The sequence below is a fragment of the Esox lucius genome, chromosome 12 (assembly GCF_011004845.1).
Source record: "Esox lucius isolate fEsoLuc1 chromosome 12, fEsoLuc1.pri, whole genome shotgun sequence".
Lineage (NCBI taxonomy): Eukaryota > Metazoa > Chordata > Actinopteri > Esociformes > Esocidae > Esox > Esox lucius.
The window spans coordinates 24,467,230-24,488,251 of NC_047580.1; the positions used below are offsets into that span (position 1 = coordinate 24,467,230).

A 21,022-nucleotide genomic window follows, 5' to 3' on the forward strand; every position below is an offset into this window, starting at 1 on the left:
CTACTATACACATACTTAACCAGTATAACATCAAGTCAAATAAATGTCATTCTTTCCAGTTAGGAAGCATAAGCGATTGTGAATCAATGTCACCTTGTTTGGTGCAAATTAAAGTGACAACAGGTGCACTGGAGAGGCAACTGCAAGACAACCCCCAGAAATTGAATGGTTTTGCAGGTCGTGGCTACAGACACTTGCGCTCTCCTTATCCTTCTCTAGTGTCCTTGTCACTACTGGTAGCATAAGGCGGTACCTGCAGCCCATTCAGGTTGCACAGGTAATCCGGCTCCTCCATGATGACACATTCACATGTGCTGTCACAAGGTTTGCTGTGTCTCCCAGTACAGTCTCAAGAGCATGGAGATGTACTGCCAGAGCCCTACAAAAGGATCTCCAGCAGGCTACTGGTGTGCATGTCTTTGACCAAACTGTCTGAAACAGACTCCATGAGAGCCCAACATCCTCTAGTGGGACCAGTGCTCACAGCCCAGCATTGTGCAGCTCGATTGGCTTTCGCCAGAGAACACCAAAGTTGGCATGTCCACCATTGGCGCCCTGTTCTCCGTAGATGAGAGCAGGTTCACACTGAGCATGTGACAGATGTGAAAGGGTCTGGAGACGCTGTGGTGAATTATGCTTATGCTGCCTGCAACATCATCCAGCATGACCGGTTTGGCAGTGGGTCAGTGATGGTTTGGGGAGGCATCCTTGGAGGGTCGCACAGACCTCCATGTGCTAGCCAATGATACCCTGACTGCTGTTAGGTACCAGGATGAAATCCTCAGAACCATCATCAGACTTGGTTCCTCCTGGTGCAGGACAATGCCCGACCTCATGTGGCTAGAGTGTCTAGGCAGTTCATGGGAGACGAAGGCATTGATGCCATTGACTGGCCCTCACATTCCCCAGACCTGAATCCAATTGAGAACATCTGGGAGGTTATGTATCTGTGCATCCGACAACGCCAAGTAGCGCCACAGACTGTCCTGGAGCTCACTGATGCCCTGATCCAGGTCTGGGAGAGAGACAACAGTTTTTTGGCCAAAACTCACCCATAAAGACAAAGATCAACCACCATATTTTACAATGTTTTTTCCCCCTTCTGTACAGGGTCTTTGGAAAGCATTCAAATGTCTATTTAGACTGAATTAATAAATGATTAAATGCCCACAATCTACACACAATAACCCATAATGAGAAAGCAAAAACATTTTTTACAGTATAAATAAGTATCTCGTACATAAGTATTCCTTTGCGTAAGTATTGCTTTGCAATGAGACCCCAAATTGGGGTGCTTCCTGTTTCCTGTGATCATCCTTGAGATGTCTCTAGAACTTGAGTTAATCTGTTCTAAATTGAAATGATGGGAGCAAACACCAAGCCGTGACGTCCAAGGAAATCTAGAGCTCTGTGATTGTGTGGAGGCATAGATCTGGTGAAGGTTTTTAAAAAGAATAGCTGAAGCGTTGAAAGAACTGGATTAAGAGCTGTTGGTCCATAGTATCAATTCCAAAATGTTTATTTGCCTTTGGAGTCTTTTAGTGTTTACCCTTTTTTACTGATCTTTATCAGTGGTGCCACTCATTTTCGAGGTGACTATGCCTATGCTGTTTCATACCATGAACATTTATAATTCCGTTCTTCGGTTAAAATACAAGCACTGATATTACTAGTGAAACACTACGTGCACAGGTGTTGGTGCGCTCAGCTTTCTCTGACCTGAATACAACACCCATGACACGTCAGTATTTGTGACTTTCCATCTCGAAGTGGAAAATGCTGACAAAAGAAATGTGCTGTACAATTTTTCTGATGATGAAAATGATATTTCAAAATAATCAGCAAGTGTTCACGTGGCCTAGATAAAATCATGCCAGTCGTTTTTAGCATTGTTAAAACAAAAGACAACCCTGTTTAATTGACTTAAATTTTCTTTAATGGAAATGTTTTAGAAATATTACTTATCAGCAAACTCTTTGAAAAGACATGTAATACAAAACACAAAAACAGTATGCCTTAATCTACTATCTTCACAAGCGTTTGTCATCTGTTATGTGACTGATTCCAAAAGCCTTGTCATCAAGGTCGATCAGACAGTATTCTGTGGCGGCGGTGACTAATTCACACTCACTACTGTATGTAGTTGCGCCCCATGTATGTGGCTTGATATTTTCCACCATATAGGCCTTTAGTATAACTGTGAAGTTCCATTTCAATGGGCTACGCATGTCACACTAGAGATATACAGATACACTGGTGTGTGAACCAAATTCCAATGTGATTATTCCTTATTGTACTCATGAGTAGTTACTGTTACATTAGAGATCTGGTGGATGTTTGTACAGGGGTACAGGTGCTCCTGCAGGGAGTTTGTTTTCCAGACCCACAGACTTCAGTCAAGAACCTGTAACATTTTCCAAGTGACAGGACTATAAAATTACATTTAATATACAGCTTTACATCTCAAGCAGATGTGAAACATTTAATCACAGTCATTAACTCATGAGAAAACACACCTAATATTTTGAAACCCTTAATTTACAAATAACACTACTTGTTCTGGATTTACGGCTCCTGAATGGTGCCGTGTTAAAATCACCTTACAGTAGAGATGCACTATTGCGACCCAGGTGTATATATTAATCATAGTCCGACAGTCCACAGGGGGGCATCAGACTAGCCCTACCCGGGTTTGTGTCAACTCGTTGCGCACTAGAGGTTCTATGTGGCAGGACAGGCACCTGTTAGCTCAATCGTGGTAGTTGGCAGGAGAATGCGCTCTCCTCTTGGCTAATGTTCTAGTTGAATACTTGGTGAAATGGTATAATAAGAAGCTGAACAGCTTGCCAACATGTGCATCAGAGGACCCGTGCCTTATTCTTCAACTCTTTCAAACATACTGGAAGTACTTGTGATGAAGCTAGACGATAAAAATGTTTTATAGTATGATTGCAAATCAAGTGAACCTGTAACCTAATGTCATGGCATGCTGGCTTAAGTAAGGCCACATTTTTTTCAATGTGGATTTTCTACATTGTAAGTTCAGCGCAATTGACATTGGTATTAGTTATTTAAATTCTCCCATGACCTTAAGCAAACTTAAGTTAAAAGGAATATCCTATGCTAGAGTATTCCCTGTCCTTCAGTAAAACGGAAATTCCAGACTCTTCATTTTCTGGAAGTTGAAAACAAGCTGCCTTCCTGACACTCACACAGAAAAACTACTTCAGTACTGTATCATTGGAATTCATGTAATTTTAAAGAAAGTGCTAAGACTACTTTGTGTTTCTAAATGTGTTCATACTTCAGGTTACATTATGTTAAATAGGGGTTTTCACTTTAGCTCAGTAGCTGTAGGCAGCTGGGGTTTAGTCTTACAGGAAATACGCAAATATAATGAGCCAGTGGGAGGGCTGGGGGCTGCCACAAACCTAACAGTCTGTGGTTTCTCAGCTGTTCATACATCCACTGGCCCATTCATACTTCAGCACGTACTAATGTCAAGTCTTGTATTTTTATCACATTTAGGTCATTTACATTTAGACAGATATTAACAGGAAAACTGAGCTTATAAAACCCAGACATGCAAAAGTATGTAAATACTAGTACTGGTCTAGCTACAGTAGCTGTTCTTGAAAACATCAATGTTCCTCCTAAAAGCTTCTCTGTCAGTACTGACATTTCTCAGCTGGTTTACTACTGGCATTTGTAATGAATGTGCTTACTAACAAAAAGTCAGGTTTTATATGAAACTCAACATTCACACTTAAATATGTCTGTAAGATAAGAAAATTGCTGAGGTATTGAAGAGTCACAAATGCTGAAAGATTCTTGAGTCACTCACTGTTTTAGTGCCACTGACCAGCATTATCAGTCAGGCCAAGTCCAACTGTACAGGAACGAGGCCTTGAATACGGATGTCAGAGTGCTACTGTGAGGTAGTGATCTGTAGACACGGCCCACTGTTGATCACACGCTCAGTAGTTTGGTCTCAGAGTCCTGGGAGTGTAGGCTTTCAGAGCTGCTACCCTGCTCCTGTTGTGGTTGGTGGAAACTGACATCTATAAGGGTCCTGGGATCATCTGAGACAGAATGAAGGGGGGTTGAAGGGGTTGGCAGTTGAATTGTGGCCATCTCAGATGTGTTTGTTTTACATTTTAGGACTCCAGTTTGAAAGCTGACAAAATAAGACTGAACTACCTGTAGGAGGCGTTGGTTCAACAAGGGTTTTCTCAATGACAGCTGGCCGTTTAGAAGTTGTCAAATTATGTTTGATGATGAGCAGGAAACATATGACAAGGATGATGAATAAGACACAAAATGTTGTCAAAGCCAAAACCACCACGCGGTCATCTGAGAGAAAGAGAGGCTTTGTCATCATTCTTTTTCAAACGTGGTAATATTTGAGTATCAGTTTTGTCACAGGACAGATTAACAGTTCTTACCCTTAGAGTCTGACCCTTTTGTAGGTAATGTGATCACCTCAGGTTTAGGAATGGCAGGGTGGCACTGGATGTCACTCACTGAATTTCCAGAAAACACAATTTCTTCACCAAGATTGGGACACCTAGTCCAGAGGTAGAGATACATATTGAGGATTCCCTTTAATTATTCATATATTAGTGAATTAGCGGGTAGATCAAAACTTACTTTTTGGTCCAAGGTCTGCACTTTGCATGGATTTGGTCATTGAAGTTCCCATGTGTACAATTACTGCAGGACCCTGTGGAGATAAACGTACGTGGGTGAGGCTTGGTGAACAGCTTTCATGTATCATCACCTAGTGTGTAATGTCAGCGTTACTTCATTGTCTGCAGGTAGAAATGTGTCTTACGGGCTTGATTGGGCTCCTGGCCCTTGCCACACTCCTCAACACAGAAGGAGCATTCAACATCACCACAGCGGAATCCTTTCTTACAGTCACACTCTGTGTCCTTGGTTTGTGTACAAGCCTTCTTAAGGACCTGGGCGCCACCTATGTGCACAGACACGAATGATAAAGAGGAGTAAAATGAATTATGATTTAAAACATCTAACAATGAACATTTCAGCATGCAATGTTAGAAGTGCAGCTACCCTCGTGACATACCTACACACTGAGTACACCAGAGACAGGCATCAGCTTTAGGGTTTGTTGTGTAGGTCCCATCTTTACAGGGAACACACAGCGTTTTAGGGTCAGGACCACAGGTATTCACAAGACGGTTTCCTACATATAGACCAACAGAAAGACATTAATACATTAATATAGGGTGAACATTTTTATAATTCATCTGATCTCCACTTGATTGTTATCCGCCCATCCTCCAATGTGGTATTATCAGAAGCCACTGAAACTGACCTGGGTCACAGAGTGAAACCACTGAAAAGGAAATGCCATTTAATTCACAATCTGGGAAACATTACACTTCACTAAGAAATAAATAACGAAAAATAACAAAGCCAGAAGAAACGTCTGCTTTAGAATCACCGACAACAAAAGCCATAATTACAACCCAAATTCTTGGTTACTGACGGGATTCATTATTAAATAATATGAATTACATTACATTTGTTCTAAAAACCTACCTGGAAAGCACTTGTTACAGCAGACGACAGTGTCATGGGTACGCCAATCCATACAGCCTGTCTCCATCTCACCAGAAACACTGTGACTCACGGACCCCAGAGTGAACAGACAGATCAAAAGTATACTGAAGACCAGCTCTACAGGCATCTCTCACAGGCGTATCTCCAACCAGACAGACAATTCAGGAACAAAGCAGGGCTACGGGTTCCAGACGACAGGAGTTAAGATGAAAAATCTAAATCGTTTTGACAATAGTATTCGAACACTTGAAAGCACTTGTTTCCAGACCGGCCTGAGTATTAGTAGTAGTAGAAGAGTTCGGCGATTCAATTAGTTTAAAGGCTCGCCTACAGTAGCCACGATGACGTCAGACAAATTCGAACCTGCCCCCTGAACGTAAAAAACCCCCCAACAAGGCATGGTTTTAAATAATATATAATGTTTTTAATCACAGTTTTTGTTGAAAACGTCCAAAGAAACTAACAACCTCACCTTCTGTCACAGTTTATTTCTACATAGATGATTAAGTAGAATATCGTTGGTGAACAGCAGCTGAACACTCAAACGATTCGTTCTAAGGTTCATGTGAAAGTATATGTTTTGGTTCTACAAAGCAGTCCGCCGATAACATTAAAAAATCTGGCAATTTGATTAGTTTTCGCACCTCTTTTTACTAACTCGAGAATAATGACTCGTTCAACAGTGTCGTTCATTCCAACTGCGGTGGATTTCAACAAAAATGATTTTACCAATGCCAAATATCACTAAAAAGAATTAATATTCAGTAACAAAAAGCTGTATTTTACCTTTTGTCGTACTCTGTACAGTGTGCACTCTCTAAAGTGTGATACAGCATTGTAACTTCCCTACAGTCATTATTGAATTCTTAGCTACTATTGATGCGGTGAATTTGGGCGGGACCTGATGCCAGGCTCATTCATGGGTAAGCCATGATAACAATCATTGTGGCTTGAATTTAATCTAAAATCACAGTTTAGTAATCAAGAAAAACTGTAATCCCGTAGGATTATTTGCTGAAAGCAGGTCAAACGAATGTGTGCCTGTAAAAAAGTATTCATCCCTCTTCAGATTAAAATGAAGTCATGCTTATGTGGTTTGGGGCATCTAAGGTCAACGAGACTTGTCAGCATGACATTTGTCTGAGCTCGTGTCACTCAGGGGATGTTGACTCAGTCTCACAAGGATGTGTGTCTGGTTCAGAAAAGGTTAGTTTAGACAGAAATAGATAAGGTAAACTGCTGATTTTTATTTATTTATTTAGCCATTATGTAAACTAAAGAAGTATGTCTATTGAGAACCAATTTCAGTGATGACTTGACCAAATAACAGAGAACAACATTAAAAAAATGTTTTAACATTAGGACAGGATCTTTGAAAGAGTGTTCATTGGGACTCTTCCAGGATGACAATGGCCCCATCCGTAGGGCATGAGGGGTCACTGAATGGTTTGATGAGTATGGAACATTTGTGAATCATATGCTATGGTCTTTACAGTCACCATATCTCAACCCAACTGAACACCTATGGGATATTTTGGAATGACTTGTCCACCATCATCAAAACATCAAAATCCACCATCATCAAAACACCCAATGAGGGATTATCTTTTGGAGGAATGGTGTTCCCTCCCTCCCTCCCTCCCTCCCGTAGATGTCCAGAGAATCTAAGCCAAGATGCCTTGAAGCTGTTCTGGCCCCCTCATGATGGCCAAACATTTTACTGAGACACGTGATTTTGGTTTTTCTTTTAATTTGTCATCCATCTGTATATGGCCTTGAGCAAGGTACTTATTCAAAATAGCTCCAAATACAGTATATATATAAGTGAGTACAACCCTCACATTTTTGTAAATATTTGATTAGATCATTTCATGTGACAACACTGAAGAAATGACACATGCTAGAATGTAAAGTAGTGAGTGCACAGCTTGTATAGCAGTGTAAAGTTGCTGTCCCCTAATTTTAACTTTCCTGGCCAAGCCCCTGTATTGTCTGTTTTTTTTTTGAGACACCCATGACAGTGTCATTATTATAGTAGAGGATAATATGATAGAGGATATTGCTAAATAACCACAAGGGAGAAGAGGGTATGCCAGTGATGTGAAACAAAAAGCATTTGTTCTTGGAAGTACCAGTGACTACCATCATTTAACACATAAGGTCATCACATTACAGGCAATTTCACTACAAAAAAGTCCAAGCTAAAAGATGAAGTCCTCTTTAAAAAAAAATGATAATATAAATATATGGAGGTTGACAGATGTGTCATTGAAGGGCAATTCTATGGACAAGAGTGACTCAGCTTTATGGAACTGCTAGGGTTTAGTTCAGTTCACTTTGGTCTGGTCTACACTGATGATGTTCCATTGACATTAAGACAAGTTGAGGTTTGGGAAGGGGCTAAGTTTAATATTAGGGTGAGCTTTTATTGTACATTTTGTTTGGGGTATTTGGTATTCAATTTCTTTCCCATGAGTTTCTAATTATGATAACCCTGGGCTATTTAGGCTTGGATTCATTCAAACCAGCCATACATGGTTTATATTGTACAATGTTCTGCCCAGAACCTTCTAATTCTGAAAGGCAAAATCAGCATTACTGTGAGGGGGGTTGCCCTCCTGGTAGATGGAAGTTATTATTCAATATCTGAGATCAGTCTGTCTGTGAGGAAAAATAACAAGTACTAAGCAGGTCTCCTGGATTTGAACCCTTGACATGAGGCTGTGGTTGAGGCTAGGGTTAGGATGGACTCAGATGTGGACATGAATCAAGGGTCAAAACTCCTTTTTGTGAGATGAATTCATTGGGTATTCCTAAGGTAGAAAAAAATCATCTAAAAATGAATGATGTTGCAGGATCCCCATCTACTCTAAAAGTTGTGTAATCTCCACTACGGAATATTTCAAATTGGGTAACCTATTTAAACTGTTGAGTTAAACTATTTGCATCTTTTTTTCTTCTAAGGCTTGGTCCTTGATCTCCTTTCTACATTTCACAACACCCACCTCGTCCTACAGACAGGGTCATGGATGTGAGGTCATAATGAAATGTCATAATGTTGACACCTCACCTGCCTTCACACCCTACATCTATAGCATGCACCCACTTCTCCTACTGAACCCGTGGCTAGACAGACAGAATGCTGCACTGTACACCCCACCTGCAGGTCCTGTCAGTAACCGAAAACAAAAACACGGGTGGTGAAAATAAGACATCACCGTCAGCTCATCACTGTGAGGGATGAGGTGGATGTGAATAGTTATTCACAGAAACATTACTTTTTTTATATAGTGGGCTTAAATATTTGCATTAACTAGGGCTGTACTGAAAGTACGTCACTTCACATCTCACTCAAGACATTCCATGATCTGTATGACACAACCACAGTAGTAGAGTCTGTTTTCTCTTCTAGCATAAAGCTCCACCTCCTCGTGAGCTGCGATTAATCACTTCCTGTATGAATACCACATCCTCCCACTCATATGATTTTGAACAACGGTTAGCCCTAAAGCGGGGTCTCATGGCGTCACAACAGGGTCTGCATCGGACAGGCCGGGTAAGCCTCCCTCAGTCTGCCTGCCCACAGGGAAAGTACAGCACATATTATTTACAGTAAGTTCCACTCAGAGGCGGGTAAATCGATGTACTGCCTTGACACTTGGGAGCCACAGTTTGAATGCTTTTCATTGTAAATCTCAAATGTGCCACACACTACAAAACCTACTCCTTTTGAACAGGTTTCATTTTGGACTGAAAACGAAATGAGCGCAATTTCAATCTAACCATCATTGCAATATATATATTTTTATTATGTCATATGAACTGGACTTGGGTATGGTATAAAATAAATTAAGAGTTTAAATAAATACACGGCATAAATATTTCTGAAGTGGATCTGATAGAATCCCAGCCAATGTATGCAGTTTCTTTGGCCAAGATTAATTCAAAGAATGTTTATGTAGTGTTAATATTTACTCCATCGCCACACACACTTCTCGAACGCCGCTTCAGTGCTGGTTGACATGGAAGTAGTTGTAGGGTTTTAAACAATGCCCAAGTCCAAACTGTTAGTTAATATCTGTCTAAAACGATTACTAGAATTTGGGATAGGTTGGAGTGAGAAAATTATATATTAAATAACTTGTATGGGTACAAATACAATATAAGAAGTTCCTCACATGGCAGAATGTCTCCCACTGCTGGTTAAACACAGTAAATGCATTAAATACACTAATGAGCCAATGCATTATGACCACTCCCAGGTGAAGCGAAATATGTTGATCATCTTCTAATAAGGGCGCATTCCAAGGCCTGGATAGATTTGATAGTAAGCGAATAATCAGTTCTCATAGTTAACGTGTGGGGCTGCGTTGCCGCAGAATGGTAAGAGTGTCCCTGGGACTGGGCATTCATGTGGATGTCAAATTGACACGTGCCACCTACCTAAGCATTGTTGCAGACCAGGAACACCCCTTCAGGGCCATAGTATTCCATGAAGGCAGTGGCCTCTTTCAGCAGGGTTCATGTGCTATGCCATACTACACACGTGGTTCGAAAATTATTTGAGGAACATGAGGGAAGTGTTCAAGGTGTTGCCCTGGCCTGCGAATTCCCCAGAACTCAATCCGATTGAGCATCTGTGGGATGTGCTGGACCAGCATGTCCAATCCATGGCGGCTCCACCTCGCAACTCACAGGACTTGAAGGTTCTGCTGCTAATGTCTTGGTGCCAGATACCACAGGACACCAAAGATCTTGTAGAGTCCATTCCTTGCTGGGTCGGCACTATTTTGGCAGCACGCGAAGAACCAGCAGCATATTAGGCAGGTGGTCATAATGTTTTGGCTTGTCAGTGTATATCTATTGGCTGCCATCTACATGCAAGTTTACTATAGAAAACTACAATTTAAGAATTGTAGAATAGTGTATTAAATACTAAACCAAACTGAACTAACCCTAGTTCATTTGTTAATCTTTGATGTTTATTTCATCCTTTTGTAGCATACTGTAGAGTACTGTACTACACAGTAAAGGAAACTTTCATGGAACACAATCATGGAACCCAACTAGATTTGTTCCTGGACTGGTATGGGCTGGGCATGTGGAGTTTAGGAGGCGTTGGGGTTTAAGAGAAAGACAACATGACAGGGAGTCTGTGCCATACAGTAACCCAGGGATGTTAGCTGAGGTAGGGAGACAGCTGGCTCCCAGGGATAAGACGTTTTTATCGTAATGAATGAGTGTACTTTACGTGTGTGCCTGGCGTCTTCACTTTCGAGAAGGTTCTATGTGAGCATTTAAATGTTTGTGTTTACTGTTTTTAAATTGGAACCAACAGTAGACTGTCATTGTAAATTTGGATCTGATAATGAATCAGTGGTTCTTATTGGGCCGGGAATGAGGGAGGAGTGAATGGGCTCCTACCACACAGCAGCGTGTCAACAGCATGGACGTAAGTGGCTACGTTGTCTGGCGTTCTATTAAAATAATACACTTGAGATTTTTTAATATGCAGAAATTATTTCTTGTAGCCAATTATGATGCCGAGCACAAGGAGGTTAAGAGATTCACAAGGAATCTTTTGAGAAAACTATGGAAACATGCTAGATTTTTCTCTCCGAAGTCTTTCTTCTTGGTTTGGCGTCTTTGATCTCGACTCATCTTTTCCAATAAAGCATCTCAAAGTCTGAAAGATAACTGGAACTTTCCTGATTACTGACCTCCCTTCAATCATAAAATAATCATTTAATAACATTATACTGTGTGATCTTTCATATGAGCAACACTTGTTAAACCAATCTTTTTTCTAGTTTCTATAAAAACTAAATCCTGAAACCAAAAGGAAAACATTGAATGCACTGTTCACCATGTTGTTTTTTGTCCCTGTCCTTGTCAATCTGGTCATGCTGACTTGGAATAGGTTTTATGGACACAGCCCACATGCATTTATTAATTACTACAATTTGTACTCTTGTCTGGTTCCTCTCTAGGTTTCTTCACAAGTTTTGTCCCTCTTAGAGATTTTTTCCCAACCACTGTGCAAGAACACTGTTGTTGCTTGCTCCTTGGGGTTTCAGGCTGGGTGTTTTGTAAATGCTGAGGTATAAAAGGTATAAATAAATGTAAATGATTGAGAGAAAAAAATTGAGATATAATCTTTGTACATATATATTTTTATTCTTACATATAATACATTTATATGTACAATTTATTCCTCTTTTTGTAAAAGAAACAAAACAAAGGACAAAGCTTTGATCGGCAACAGTGTTTCATACTAAAGAAGAGAGAGGACATGGAGAGAAAAAGAGACAGAGAGCAAGAGAGAGATAATTAAAAAGTGCTCAAATATTTAGGAGTAGGCTGCGACAGAAAGGTATTTGGCACCATTTCTGTGTTGTTGACTTAAACACAGCTTCACGGATTATAAAAGGATTTCAGAATCAAGGGATGAAATTTCATCAGACATTATCCTGTGTAAAATTTACTGTAGAGAATGACACCTCACCGTGTGAAGCGTTCGTCATCTCTGTTCCCTCAACACGGACGACTGCAGGGGGACATCCACCCACTGAATGCAACCCGGTTGTCTTTAATGAATGACACCTGCAGAGGACGGCCACTCTTTGCAACCCTGTTCGCCGTTTTAAAATGGGTTTTACGACATGACTGTGTTGTGGGGGTCAATAGCGGCCCACTGGACGAACACAGCTAAGAGGGCTACAGGGCCACAGACAGGGTCTGATTGTCTCTGTGTCCCTCAGAGAGAGAGCGAGGTGTGACACGGACCGTCAATGCAACATCATGACCACAGAAACAACATCACAGCAGTTCTCCAGTGTACGGATTCTTCCTTCAGACTGTTGGTGAGAGGCACAACTCCCCATTTCAAATACAAAACAAACCCAAATAAAATAGGTGACGTTTGAAGACGTTTTCTCCTTTTTAAGCAGCTGAGACAATCATGCAGGTAAACAGCCTATAGTTAAACTAACAACTGGTTACAGTGCCTCCGTTATGAAGCTGAACTAATCATTTTGACAGAGGCTACCTTTGACTAGTTAGATAGGACACTGTTCCCCTGCATACCGGATCAGAAAGCATGTCAGTCAGTTAGAGGCATTTCCTTATGATTGGCCAAACAGCAGAAATTTGTGTAAAGGGTGACAAGTCAGGAGGTTTGCCCAGAGTCCAGAGTTTCTATTTGGGCCTCCCTCATTAAGAACTCTGGGTCTGGATGGGTCTGGGGGATTGAGATCCAGACCCAGTCAGTTGGCTGTGAAAGTTTGCTTTTTTAAACAGAAGGTAGTTGTCCTCCATAATGAGTAACTACACACTCTCAGGACTGGACTGTTGGTCTGTGTGGAATACCACAATGAACAGCACTCACATCCATTTCACAAACTGTACAAATCACGTCAATACAAAGGAGCTGGCAGGGGGGCTCTGGTCAGTTTGTGTGAAACCAGGACTGTCTTCTGTTGTGCTCTGGTCTCCTGCCCTCCCCTGCTTGGAAATCAGAGGGCCGTTGTGACAGCAGAGGGAGGGGAGAGGACCAGTGTCTACATTCTTAACTCGGGATAGTCAGTGGCCAACAGGGGAGAGAAGAGGGACAGACAGGGGGAGGGACGTCAGGCCATTGGACGGGGGTAGCTGTTTGTGCTCGGCAAGTTTTTAGAAGGCACTGTCCTGTCTGTCACATGATGTCAACAAAGAACTCACAGGGATTGCCCATAGCGTGTTGGAAGGACTGGCGGCTGGCCGTGAGCTCAGGGGGGACGGCTCCTAGCTCTCTGACCGGAGGGGCCCCGGGAGGGGTGCTGCTGATGGAGGCTTTTGGGGCCAGCCGGGCCAGGCAGTAAGGGGGGGGGAGTCCTGGTGGGCCGTAAGAGGAGGCGTGGCTTCGCTCACTGAGGCCACACGAGCCAGGCCCAGGCTGGGTGAACGGGGCGTGTTTGTAGGTAAACGAGGCGTGGCTGTGGGCATGGCTGTTCTGCGAGTGACAGTGACTCCTGTGAGACTGGGCGTGGCTGTAAACCGAACGGGCGTGGCTGTGGCTGGAGTGGGCGTGGCTGCTGTGATGACTCAGCTGGCTGGCGGACCTGTCGCCGGGGCGCCTGACCCCTCGGATGCCTGGTGGCTCAGATTCACTGCACGTTGACCTGTGAACTTTCTCCTGAGGGGAGGAGCGTCGGCCAGGGCCCTTCCCTGTCCCAGCACTGGGGTTGGAACCACTGCTTCTGCTCCCTAGGAGACGAGAGAGGGACACACAGGTCAGAGGGCCAGTCACACAACTTGTTTAACCACACAAGACACACCTCAGACACACGCTACATACACACCAGACACAAAACACATACCAGACACAAACACCAGGCACACACCACACACACAACAAACACTCAACACACCACACCACACCACACACACACCAGACAAACCACATACACACCTGACATTCAACAGAGACACACACACACACACACACCACACACACCAGATGCATATAAAGACACACACCAGTAGCTCCAACTCACCAGCTACTTATTAAACATTTTCAACAGTTGTCTGAATTGGCTGCAATTACTGTGATAATCATAGAGTTTATACATTCTCATTCTCATCCACATTACAGAGCAGCCAACAATTAAAGGCAAACACATGACTCCACCCAGGTCAATCTGTCACCAGCCAAAGCTGACTCTGGGCTCCCCTCTGCGGTCTATTCATACAAATGTATTCATTCAAAATGGAACATTCAGCATTGGTATGCCGACCACTAATTGTGCTTTTCTGTGTTCTTTTTTTTCCAGTAGAAAAAGAGATCCATTCAGCATTCTCGTATACAGAGACAGATCGCAGCGTTGGTTTTGATTCAGGTGTATCATTTTATCATCAATATCAAACATGTCACCGCCTTTCAAAAAGCAATGAGCCCAACAGTACTGGGTAAAGTGGTGCATGACGGTCCTCTATCAGAATGGCCGTGCTGATCGGGGCCATCCTGAATCATGCACCTCTCTGAGGTTACAGCAGAACTACATGCCCAGAGGTGCAGAGAGGAACAATGGACAGTCAGAAGAGGAGAGTCACACAGACACGGCTGCAGAAGCAGAAACGGTATGGACACCAAAACACACACAGACAGAGGGATGGGGAGAGGACCAGAAAACCACCAACCTTAGAGCGATGTAATGAAAAGAAGAAGATACCATATAGAAAAACAGACAGAAGGAACTAGAGCTGCAGAGAGAAGAGTTCAAAGGGCAAGATAATGTATAGCAGTGGATTAAGAGAGAGAGATCCGGAGAAGGAGAAGCGGGTGGATGTAGAACAGAGTGGGTTAGCTGTTAGCTTACCGGTTCCCCAGAGTCCTGGGACTACCTGGTCCATCAGTCTACCGTTGCCCAGCAGAAACAGAGGGAACAACAGAGTTACACACACCTCCCAGCCCAGCCTAACCCAGCCAAGCACAGGCCCATATAACCCTGTCCTAACCCAGCCTAACCCAGCCAAGCACAGGCCCATATAACCCTGTCCTAACCTAGCCTAACCCAGTCTAGCACTGCCCTTTATAACCCTGTCCTAGCCCAGCCTAACCCAGTCTAGTGAATCCCCATATAACCCTGTCTTGTCCCATCCTAACCCAGTCTAGTGAATCCCCATATAACCCTGTCCTGTCCCAGCCTAACCCAGTCTAGCACAGCCCTATATAACCCTGTCCTAAACCAGCCTAATCCAATTTAATTCATTTGCAACCCTGTTCAGGTCCAACTGCCAACTAACTTTACCCTCCAGAACTAGGGGTTGTCCCTTTATGACCACAGACAATCAGAAATGTTAATATTATTCAGGATATACAGTGGATATAAAAAGTCTACACACACTTGTTAAAATGCCAGGTTTTTGTGATGTAAAAGAATGAGACAAAGATAAATCATGTCAGAACTTTTTCCACTTTTAACGTGACCTATAATGTGAAAAATTCAACTGAAAAACAAACTGAAATCTTTGAGGGGGAAAAATAAAAAATAAAAACACCCTCTTAGCCCTCAAAGCATTAGATATACCATGGAACACAGTGAAGACAGTCATCATCAAGTGGAGAAAATATGGCACAACAGAGACATTGCCAAGAACTGGACGTCCCTCCAAAATTGATGAAAAGACGATAAGAAAACTGGTAAGGGAGGCTTCCAAGAGGCCTACAGCAACATTAAAAGAACTGCAGGAATTTCTGGCAAGTACTGGCTGTGTGCTACATGTGACAACAATCTCCTGTATTCTTCATATGAATGGGTTATGGGGTAGGGTGGCAAGACGGAAGCCTTTTCTTACAAAGAAAAGCATCCAAGCCTGGCTGAATGTATTCAGTCCTTGGTCTAAGTACTCAAAAACAAACATCAAGTCCCCCAAAAGCACATGGGAAAATGGGTTATGGTCTGATGAAACCAAGGTTGAACTTTTTGGCTATAATTCCAAAAGGTATGTTTGTCGCAAAAACAATCATTCAAAGAACACCATACCCACAGAGAAGCATGGTGGTGGCAGCATCATGCTTTGGGGCTGTTTTTCTTCACTTGGAACCGGGGCTTTAGTCAGGGTGGAGGCAATTATGAACAGAACCTTCAGGCGTCCGTTAGAAAGCTGAAGATAAAGTTCACCTTTCGGCATGACAACGACCCAAAGCACACATTCAAATCCACAAAACCATGGCTCAGGAGATGTTCTTGCAATCTGACAGATTTGGAGCGCTTTTGCAAAGAAGAGTGGGCAAATATTGCCACATCAAGATGTGCCATGCTAATAGACTCCTACCCAAAAAGACTGAGTGCTGTAATAAAATCACAAGGTGCTTCATCAAAGTATTAGTTTAAGGGTGTGCACACTTATGCAACCAGGTAATTGTGTTTTTGTATATATATATATATATATATATTCCCCCCTCAAAGACTTCAGTTTGTTTTTCAATAGAATTGTTCACGTTACAGGTCACATTAAAGATGGAAAAAGTTCTGACATGATTGATCTTTGTCTCATTCTTTTACATCACAAGAACCTGACATTTTAACAGGGGTGTGTAGACTTTTTATATCCACTGTATGAGGATATGTAACGTGAATGAATATTCAAGGAAAAAACTGAAATTTATAGTGAACATAATTAACATGATGAACAGGAATGCCATTCCTCTCAGTGTCCAAAAATAACTTTAACATAGCCATGCCTCCAAGAAGCCAAGCCTCCAATCTTCTGACAAAATATTACAAAAAAAGGTTCAATCCCTCCCATCACAAAATGTTCCGGTTAAAACCTGTACACAGGAGTTCCTTGAATCCTTGTCAGATACATCTTCTTTTTTTTTTTTTACCCCTTAAAAATTCCTTAAAGTTTCTATAGTTATCAGTGTATTGTACAGCTCTCTCACCGAACACTTAGAGCAATGACATGCTCATTCCCTCTGGGAAAATGCTCCACAAAAAAGTCCTGCCATTCTAGCACACACACTCACACACACAAAACCCCTGGAAATACCAAATAAAAACAGCAATATCAATCCTGACACACCACAAAATAACTTAATAAAACAGATTATCTTGAAGAAAAATAAGGACAACCTTCATTCCTCCAACTGTGTTACTGGTAACTGATCCGCCTGTCCTCACGGAATCACACCTCTTCACCAATCAGAACACTACAGGACAATGACCAACGAATGAGATGGGGTGTAATGCAGTGACAACACCGGAATGATCGACGTCACAGGGATTTGAACAGAACATTTGACTAAAGAGCACTGTGATGTCAAACAGAAAACAGAGCAGTCCTTCATACAGCATAATTATAAATCCACAACCTCTGATGCCAGTCTCCCACAATGCAATGCCAGGCCGACACCAGACACACCGTGCAGCAGGAACAGCAGCGTAACGTGTCTAATGTTGCTATTAAACAAACGATCATTACGGAGTTGATGGGAGGGTGGAACCTAATTTGATAATTTCATGCAAGCAATAATCAGCCATGAGCGGATAAGGTCCTTAGTGTACACACCCAGTACTGATGAGCTGTCCTCTGCCTGAACCATGTTGAATCATGATCCACCTTGGTGATATAAAATCATTTCAGAACTGTGCGCTTGGGACATGTCAACTTCATTTCCTAGCAGCCCAAACACTAGAACTTGATTAGGCAAATGCCTAATGGAATCGAGATACAACGTGGTCAACGGTTGGCCCTGGCTGTCAGGAAGTGTATGTCTTCATCCACATGACCCTGTGACACTGTGACCCAGTTCTGTGACTCCTCCACTCACCCTCACTGTTGTGGCTGCCTGCACTCCCACTGTGGAAACTGTGGCATGGATCGGAGTAGCCGGGAGGGAAGCCTGGGGGTGCCGAGGGGAAGGGGGGATAGGGGAACGGCTGGCCCCCGAGGGGCCATGGGTTGGTGGCAGGGGGAGGGAGGGGTGCCAGGGTGTCTTGCTCAGAGCCCCCACCACTGGAACCCTCATTGAGATTGAGGGATGCCATGTCTGGAAGGAAGAGACAATGGATATTATACCCCTCAATGAATAGCATTCGGCGCGGTACTTTGTCCTCAGTCTAAGTCTAAGTACTTTGGCAGAGGTCTCCAAACGTGTAGTAGCACTGCTCTGAGAAGGTGATCTTGTTGACCGTGTGTCTCAGGTAGCCTTGTTTCAGCAGACTGCTGGCGTACTTCCTGGCGTTTCTCCTGTCCTTGAAACCCTCCACTCTGGAGTACAGCCAGTCCACCACATCAGCTCCTGATGGATACAACGCATTGGAGCAGAAGAACAACACTCATTTGTCTGACATCAAGCAGTGTAGATACATCAGCAATATCAAGAGAATGCACTGCAGAGACACCGCAGCCTTTATTTGGGCCCGGATTCAAGATCGGATCGAAGCAGCTGTAGCCAACACCAATGTAGCTGCCTGACAATGAACTGCATCAAATCGGTTAGCAGCAGCTGGTGCGTTTGTCATGAAGCCACACCCCTCCTACCTACACTTAAAAATAATTTGAATAATAAGGACTGTCATCAGGCTGTGATCTTTGCATTCATAGGCAGCGCCCTAAACAGGCTAAGTGTTTTTACCGTGTGGAGCTCCTACCGGATTTGACAGGTCTAATGCCTTCCAACACCGCCAAAATAACCTTTATGCAAACGTTGGCTAAGGCAAATGTGACTGAATTTAGCCCTTGATCAATATAAGTGCCATATGTTTTTAGTAGTGAGCTTCCTTCAGTCAGCCACTCACCAATGACAGCATTTGCAATGGTGATCTTCAACCACATCCTGTCCCTGATCTCCAGACCAGAGTCAGGCAACTGCATCACCTTGACGATGGTTGCCATGTCCGTCTTACTGGCAGATAGTGGCAAGTCATCAAATTCTAAAAGAGAGAGTGGAGGTTGAGACACAGCCCATTCAAAGACATTGAGAGACAACTTATGTACTCTGCGGTCCTCATACGTCCATGACCATGCACATATCTAGTGATTTCAGTGGTTTGAGTGATGGTACCATAATGAGGGTAGGGTCCGGTCAGAGCGGTTGTGTGGGAGATCCATGCCGCAGGGTCAATGGGCCTCACAGGTTCAGCTGGAAAGACACAACACAGAAGACCTTAATGAAAGATCAGGTTTGCTTTAAGGGCTGCATTCAGACTTAAACGCATGCCTTCCTGCATATGTAATTCCAAGGCACTTCTCAGTAGCTGGTATTCATACATGACCTATGCAGGTCTGGAACAGGCTTTGCAGGTGTGGTTAACTTATGCTCTCTGAATACATTTAATGAAGAAGCTGAAATGTCTCACACATGCTGGCCAACAGATTTTCTGCTGACATCTTTCAATTTGAATGTTGTGGAATGAATTACTAGAATAAATGGAGAGAACGGGCTCTGAATATTAGCGATAAATAGAAGACAACTATCTAAATACAAATCTTTTCGTGCACCAATACAAATCTTTTCATGCACCAAATAAAAAATACTCTGATCCTGTAAATTATTTCAGGGTTAGGAAAGTACAAATAATAACAAAACACGGAGAGCCGATACGCACAGAAAAACCTGACAATTTGATAAAAGCAGAAATCTAATTTCATTAGACCGTGTGTTTAATCTCTCTTGTTTTGAGGTCTGGGCACTGTGCAGGACACTTATGTAAGGAAACTGAACTGAGATTTGTTACCCAGGCAAGGTTTTTTCACTCCTCATTAGTCCAATGTTGTAGATTGTTGTAGATGTCCACTGGAGCAGATGTTTTTAACCCACAGGAGTGAAACAAGTGTGCGGTTTTCCAATCCTCATTGGTTCTGTGTTGTCTGTTTAGAATGCCCTTATCCACACCGCTGTTGAACTGTGCCTTTATTTGCACACATGTGGACCACCTGTTGGCTTGCACGACTCTTGCCATTTCTCCTTTGACCTTTCTCATCAAGAAGCAGTTTAATTCTAAGGACAAAATTAACACTGTTGAGGATCTTAACCCACCCTTAACACTGTTGTACTAAAAACCCAGGAGAACTGCCATTTTAGCGATGCTGGAACTGGCGTGTCTAACACCGATGATCATTTCCACACTGAAAGTCGCCTGAAGTTCACAGCGCTCATGATAATAATTGAATTAGCTTACAGGCCTTTTTATATTAAATACTGTCAACCTGAGGCGTATTACCTGAGGCGTATTACCTGAGGCGTATTACCTGAGGCGTATTACCTGAGGCGTATTACCTGAGGCGTATTACCTGAGGCGTATTAACTGAGGCGTATTAACTGAGGCGTATTACCTGAGGCGTATTACCTGAGGCGTATTACCTGAGGCGTATTCCTCCGGGATTATGGTCTAGACTTCATAGTTGCGCGTGCAACTAGTTAAGGACAAGAAGAGTATTGGATGTTCTTCAGAGGAAACATATCTCAACACTGACTGTCCTGAATCTGCTAGAATGAGGCAGGTCCTTTATCATGACTTACCATCAATTTGTGGCAGAAAAATGGGGTAAAATAGTTACCCTGTTTAATAAGTTCATGAATTAATGGAACTGTACAGAACGTAGAATGATGTGAAATAATCATAGGCAGTAGAGTTATTAGGCCTACTGATAGCTGACACTGACAGTGGCTAATATTTAACAAGAAAGAAGGAGGAAACAGGGAAACTCAGAAACTATTACTAAACTATTTCCAAAGGTTATATTTATTCCACCATTGCGCAACTCTTTGTGTTGTCAGCACATATTCATGTTCCCCTTTGGTTTGTGTCTATACGTTTCGTTCCTGCTAGCATAATGGTCAAATAATTGAAATATTGCATATCAGCTAAATTATGAATCAGTGTTACTGTGGGACAGTTGATACAGATGTGACCTAATATATAAATGCTGTTATAGAAATGCTGTT

General features: G+C 42.6%; 2 protein-coding genes across 11 annotated transcripts in view; both read right to left on the minus strand.

Moving 5' to 3' along the window:
- Positions 1-1,933: 1,933 nt before the first annotated feature.
- On the minus strand, positions 1,934-6,484 carry tnfrsf9a (tumor necrosis factor receptor superfamily, member 9a). 2 transcript variants are annotated; one of them, XM_020051447.2, is made up of 8 exons: positions 6,376-6,484; positions 5,569-5,767; positions 5,090-5,209; positions 4,835-4,975; positions 4,651-4,723; positions 4,446-4,567; positions 4,201-4,353; positions 1,934-4,082 (listed from the first exon to the last, which is right to left on the minus strand). In XM_020051447.2, the coding sequence occupies exons 2-8, from the start codon at positions 5,714-5,716 to the stop codon at positions 3,970-3,972; spliced, it is 870 nt and encodes a 289-aa protein (XP_019907006.2). In that variant the 5' UTR covers positions 5,717-5,767; positions 6,376-6,484; the 3' UTR covers positions 1,934-3,969. The 2 variants fall into 2 exon arrangements, with proteins under 2 accessions (XP_019907006.2, XP_010889037.2); XM_010890735.4 differs by lacking the exon at positions 6,376-6,484 and having other exon boundaries at positions 5,569-6,204.
- Positions 6,485-11,778: 5,294 nt separating this feature from the next.
- The window catches only part of dvl1a (dishevelled segment polarity protein 1a), a 35,922-nt gene continuing 26,678 nt past the window's right edge, over positions 11,779-21,022 (minus strand). For 6 of the 9 annotated variants that reach the window (XM_010890734.4, XM_034295958.1, XM_034295957.1 and 3 more), the window contains 5 exons: positions 19,139-19,216; positions 18,873-19,007; positions 18,206-18,373; positions 17,903-18,121; positions 11,779-13,833 (listed from right to left, as the gene is read on the minus strand). In XM_010890734.4, the coding sequence (XP_010889036.3) occupies positions 13,283-13,833; positions 17,903-18,121; positions 18,206-18,373; positions 18,873-19,007; positions 19,139-19,216 (1,151 nt within the window). In that variant the 3' untranslated portion in view covers positions 11,779-13,282. Of the gene's footprint in view, positions 13,834-14,945; positions 14,984-16,956; positions 17,692-17,902; positions 18,122-18,205; positions 18,374-18,872; positions 19,008-19,138; positions 19,217-21,022 lie in introns of those variants that run through there. The other 3 variants (XR_004576611.1, XM_034295960.1, XM_034295959.1) reach the window with 3 other exon arrangements.

Excerpts from the sequence above, each read along its gene's own strand:
- tnfrsf9a (XM_020051447.2), bottom strand. The coding sequence starts at position 5,716 with ATGCCTGTAGAGCTGGTCTTCAGTATACTTTTGATCTGTCTGTTCACT. Across the intron at positions 4,724-4,834 it reads CCAGGAGCCCAATCAAGCCC|GGTCCTGCAGTAATTGTACA; the intron begins GTAAGACACATT and ends TTATCTCCACAG. Across the intron at positions 4,083-4,200 it reads TGAACCAACGCCTCCTACAG|ATGATCCCAGGACCCTTATA; the intron begins GTAGTTCAGTCT and ends ATTCTGTCTCAG.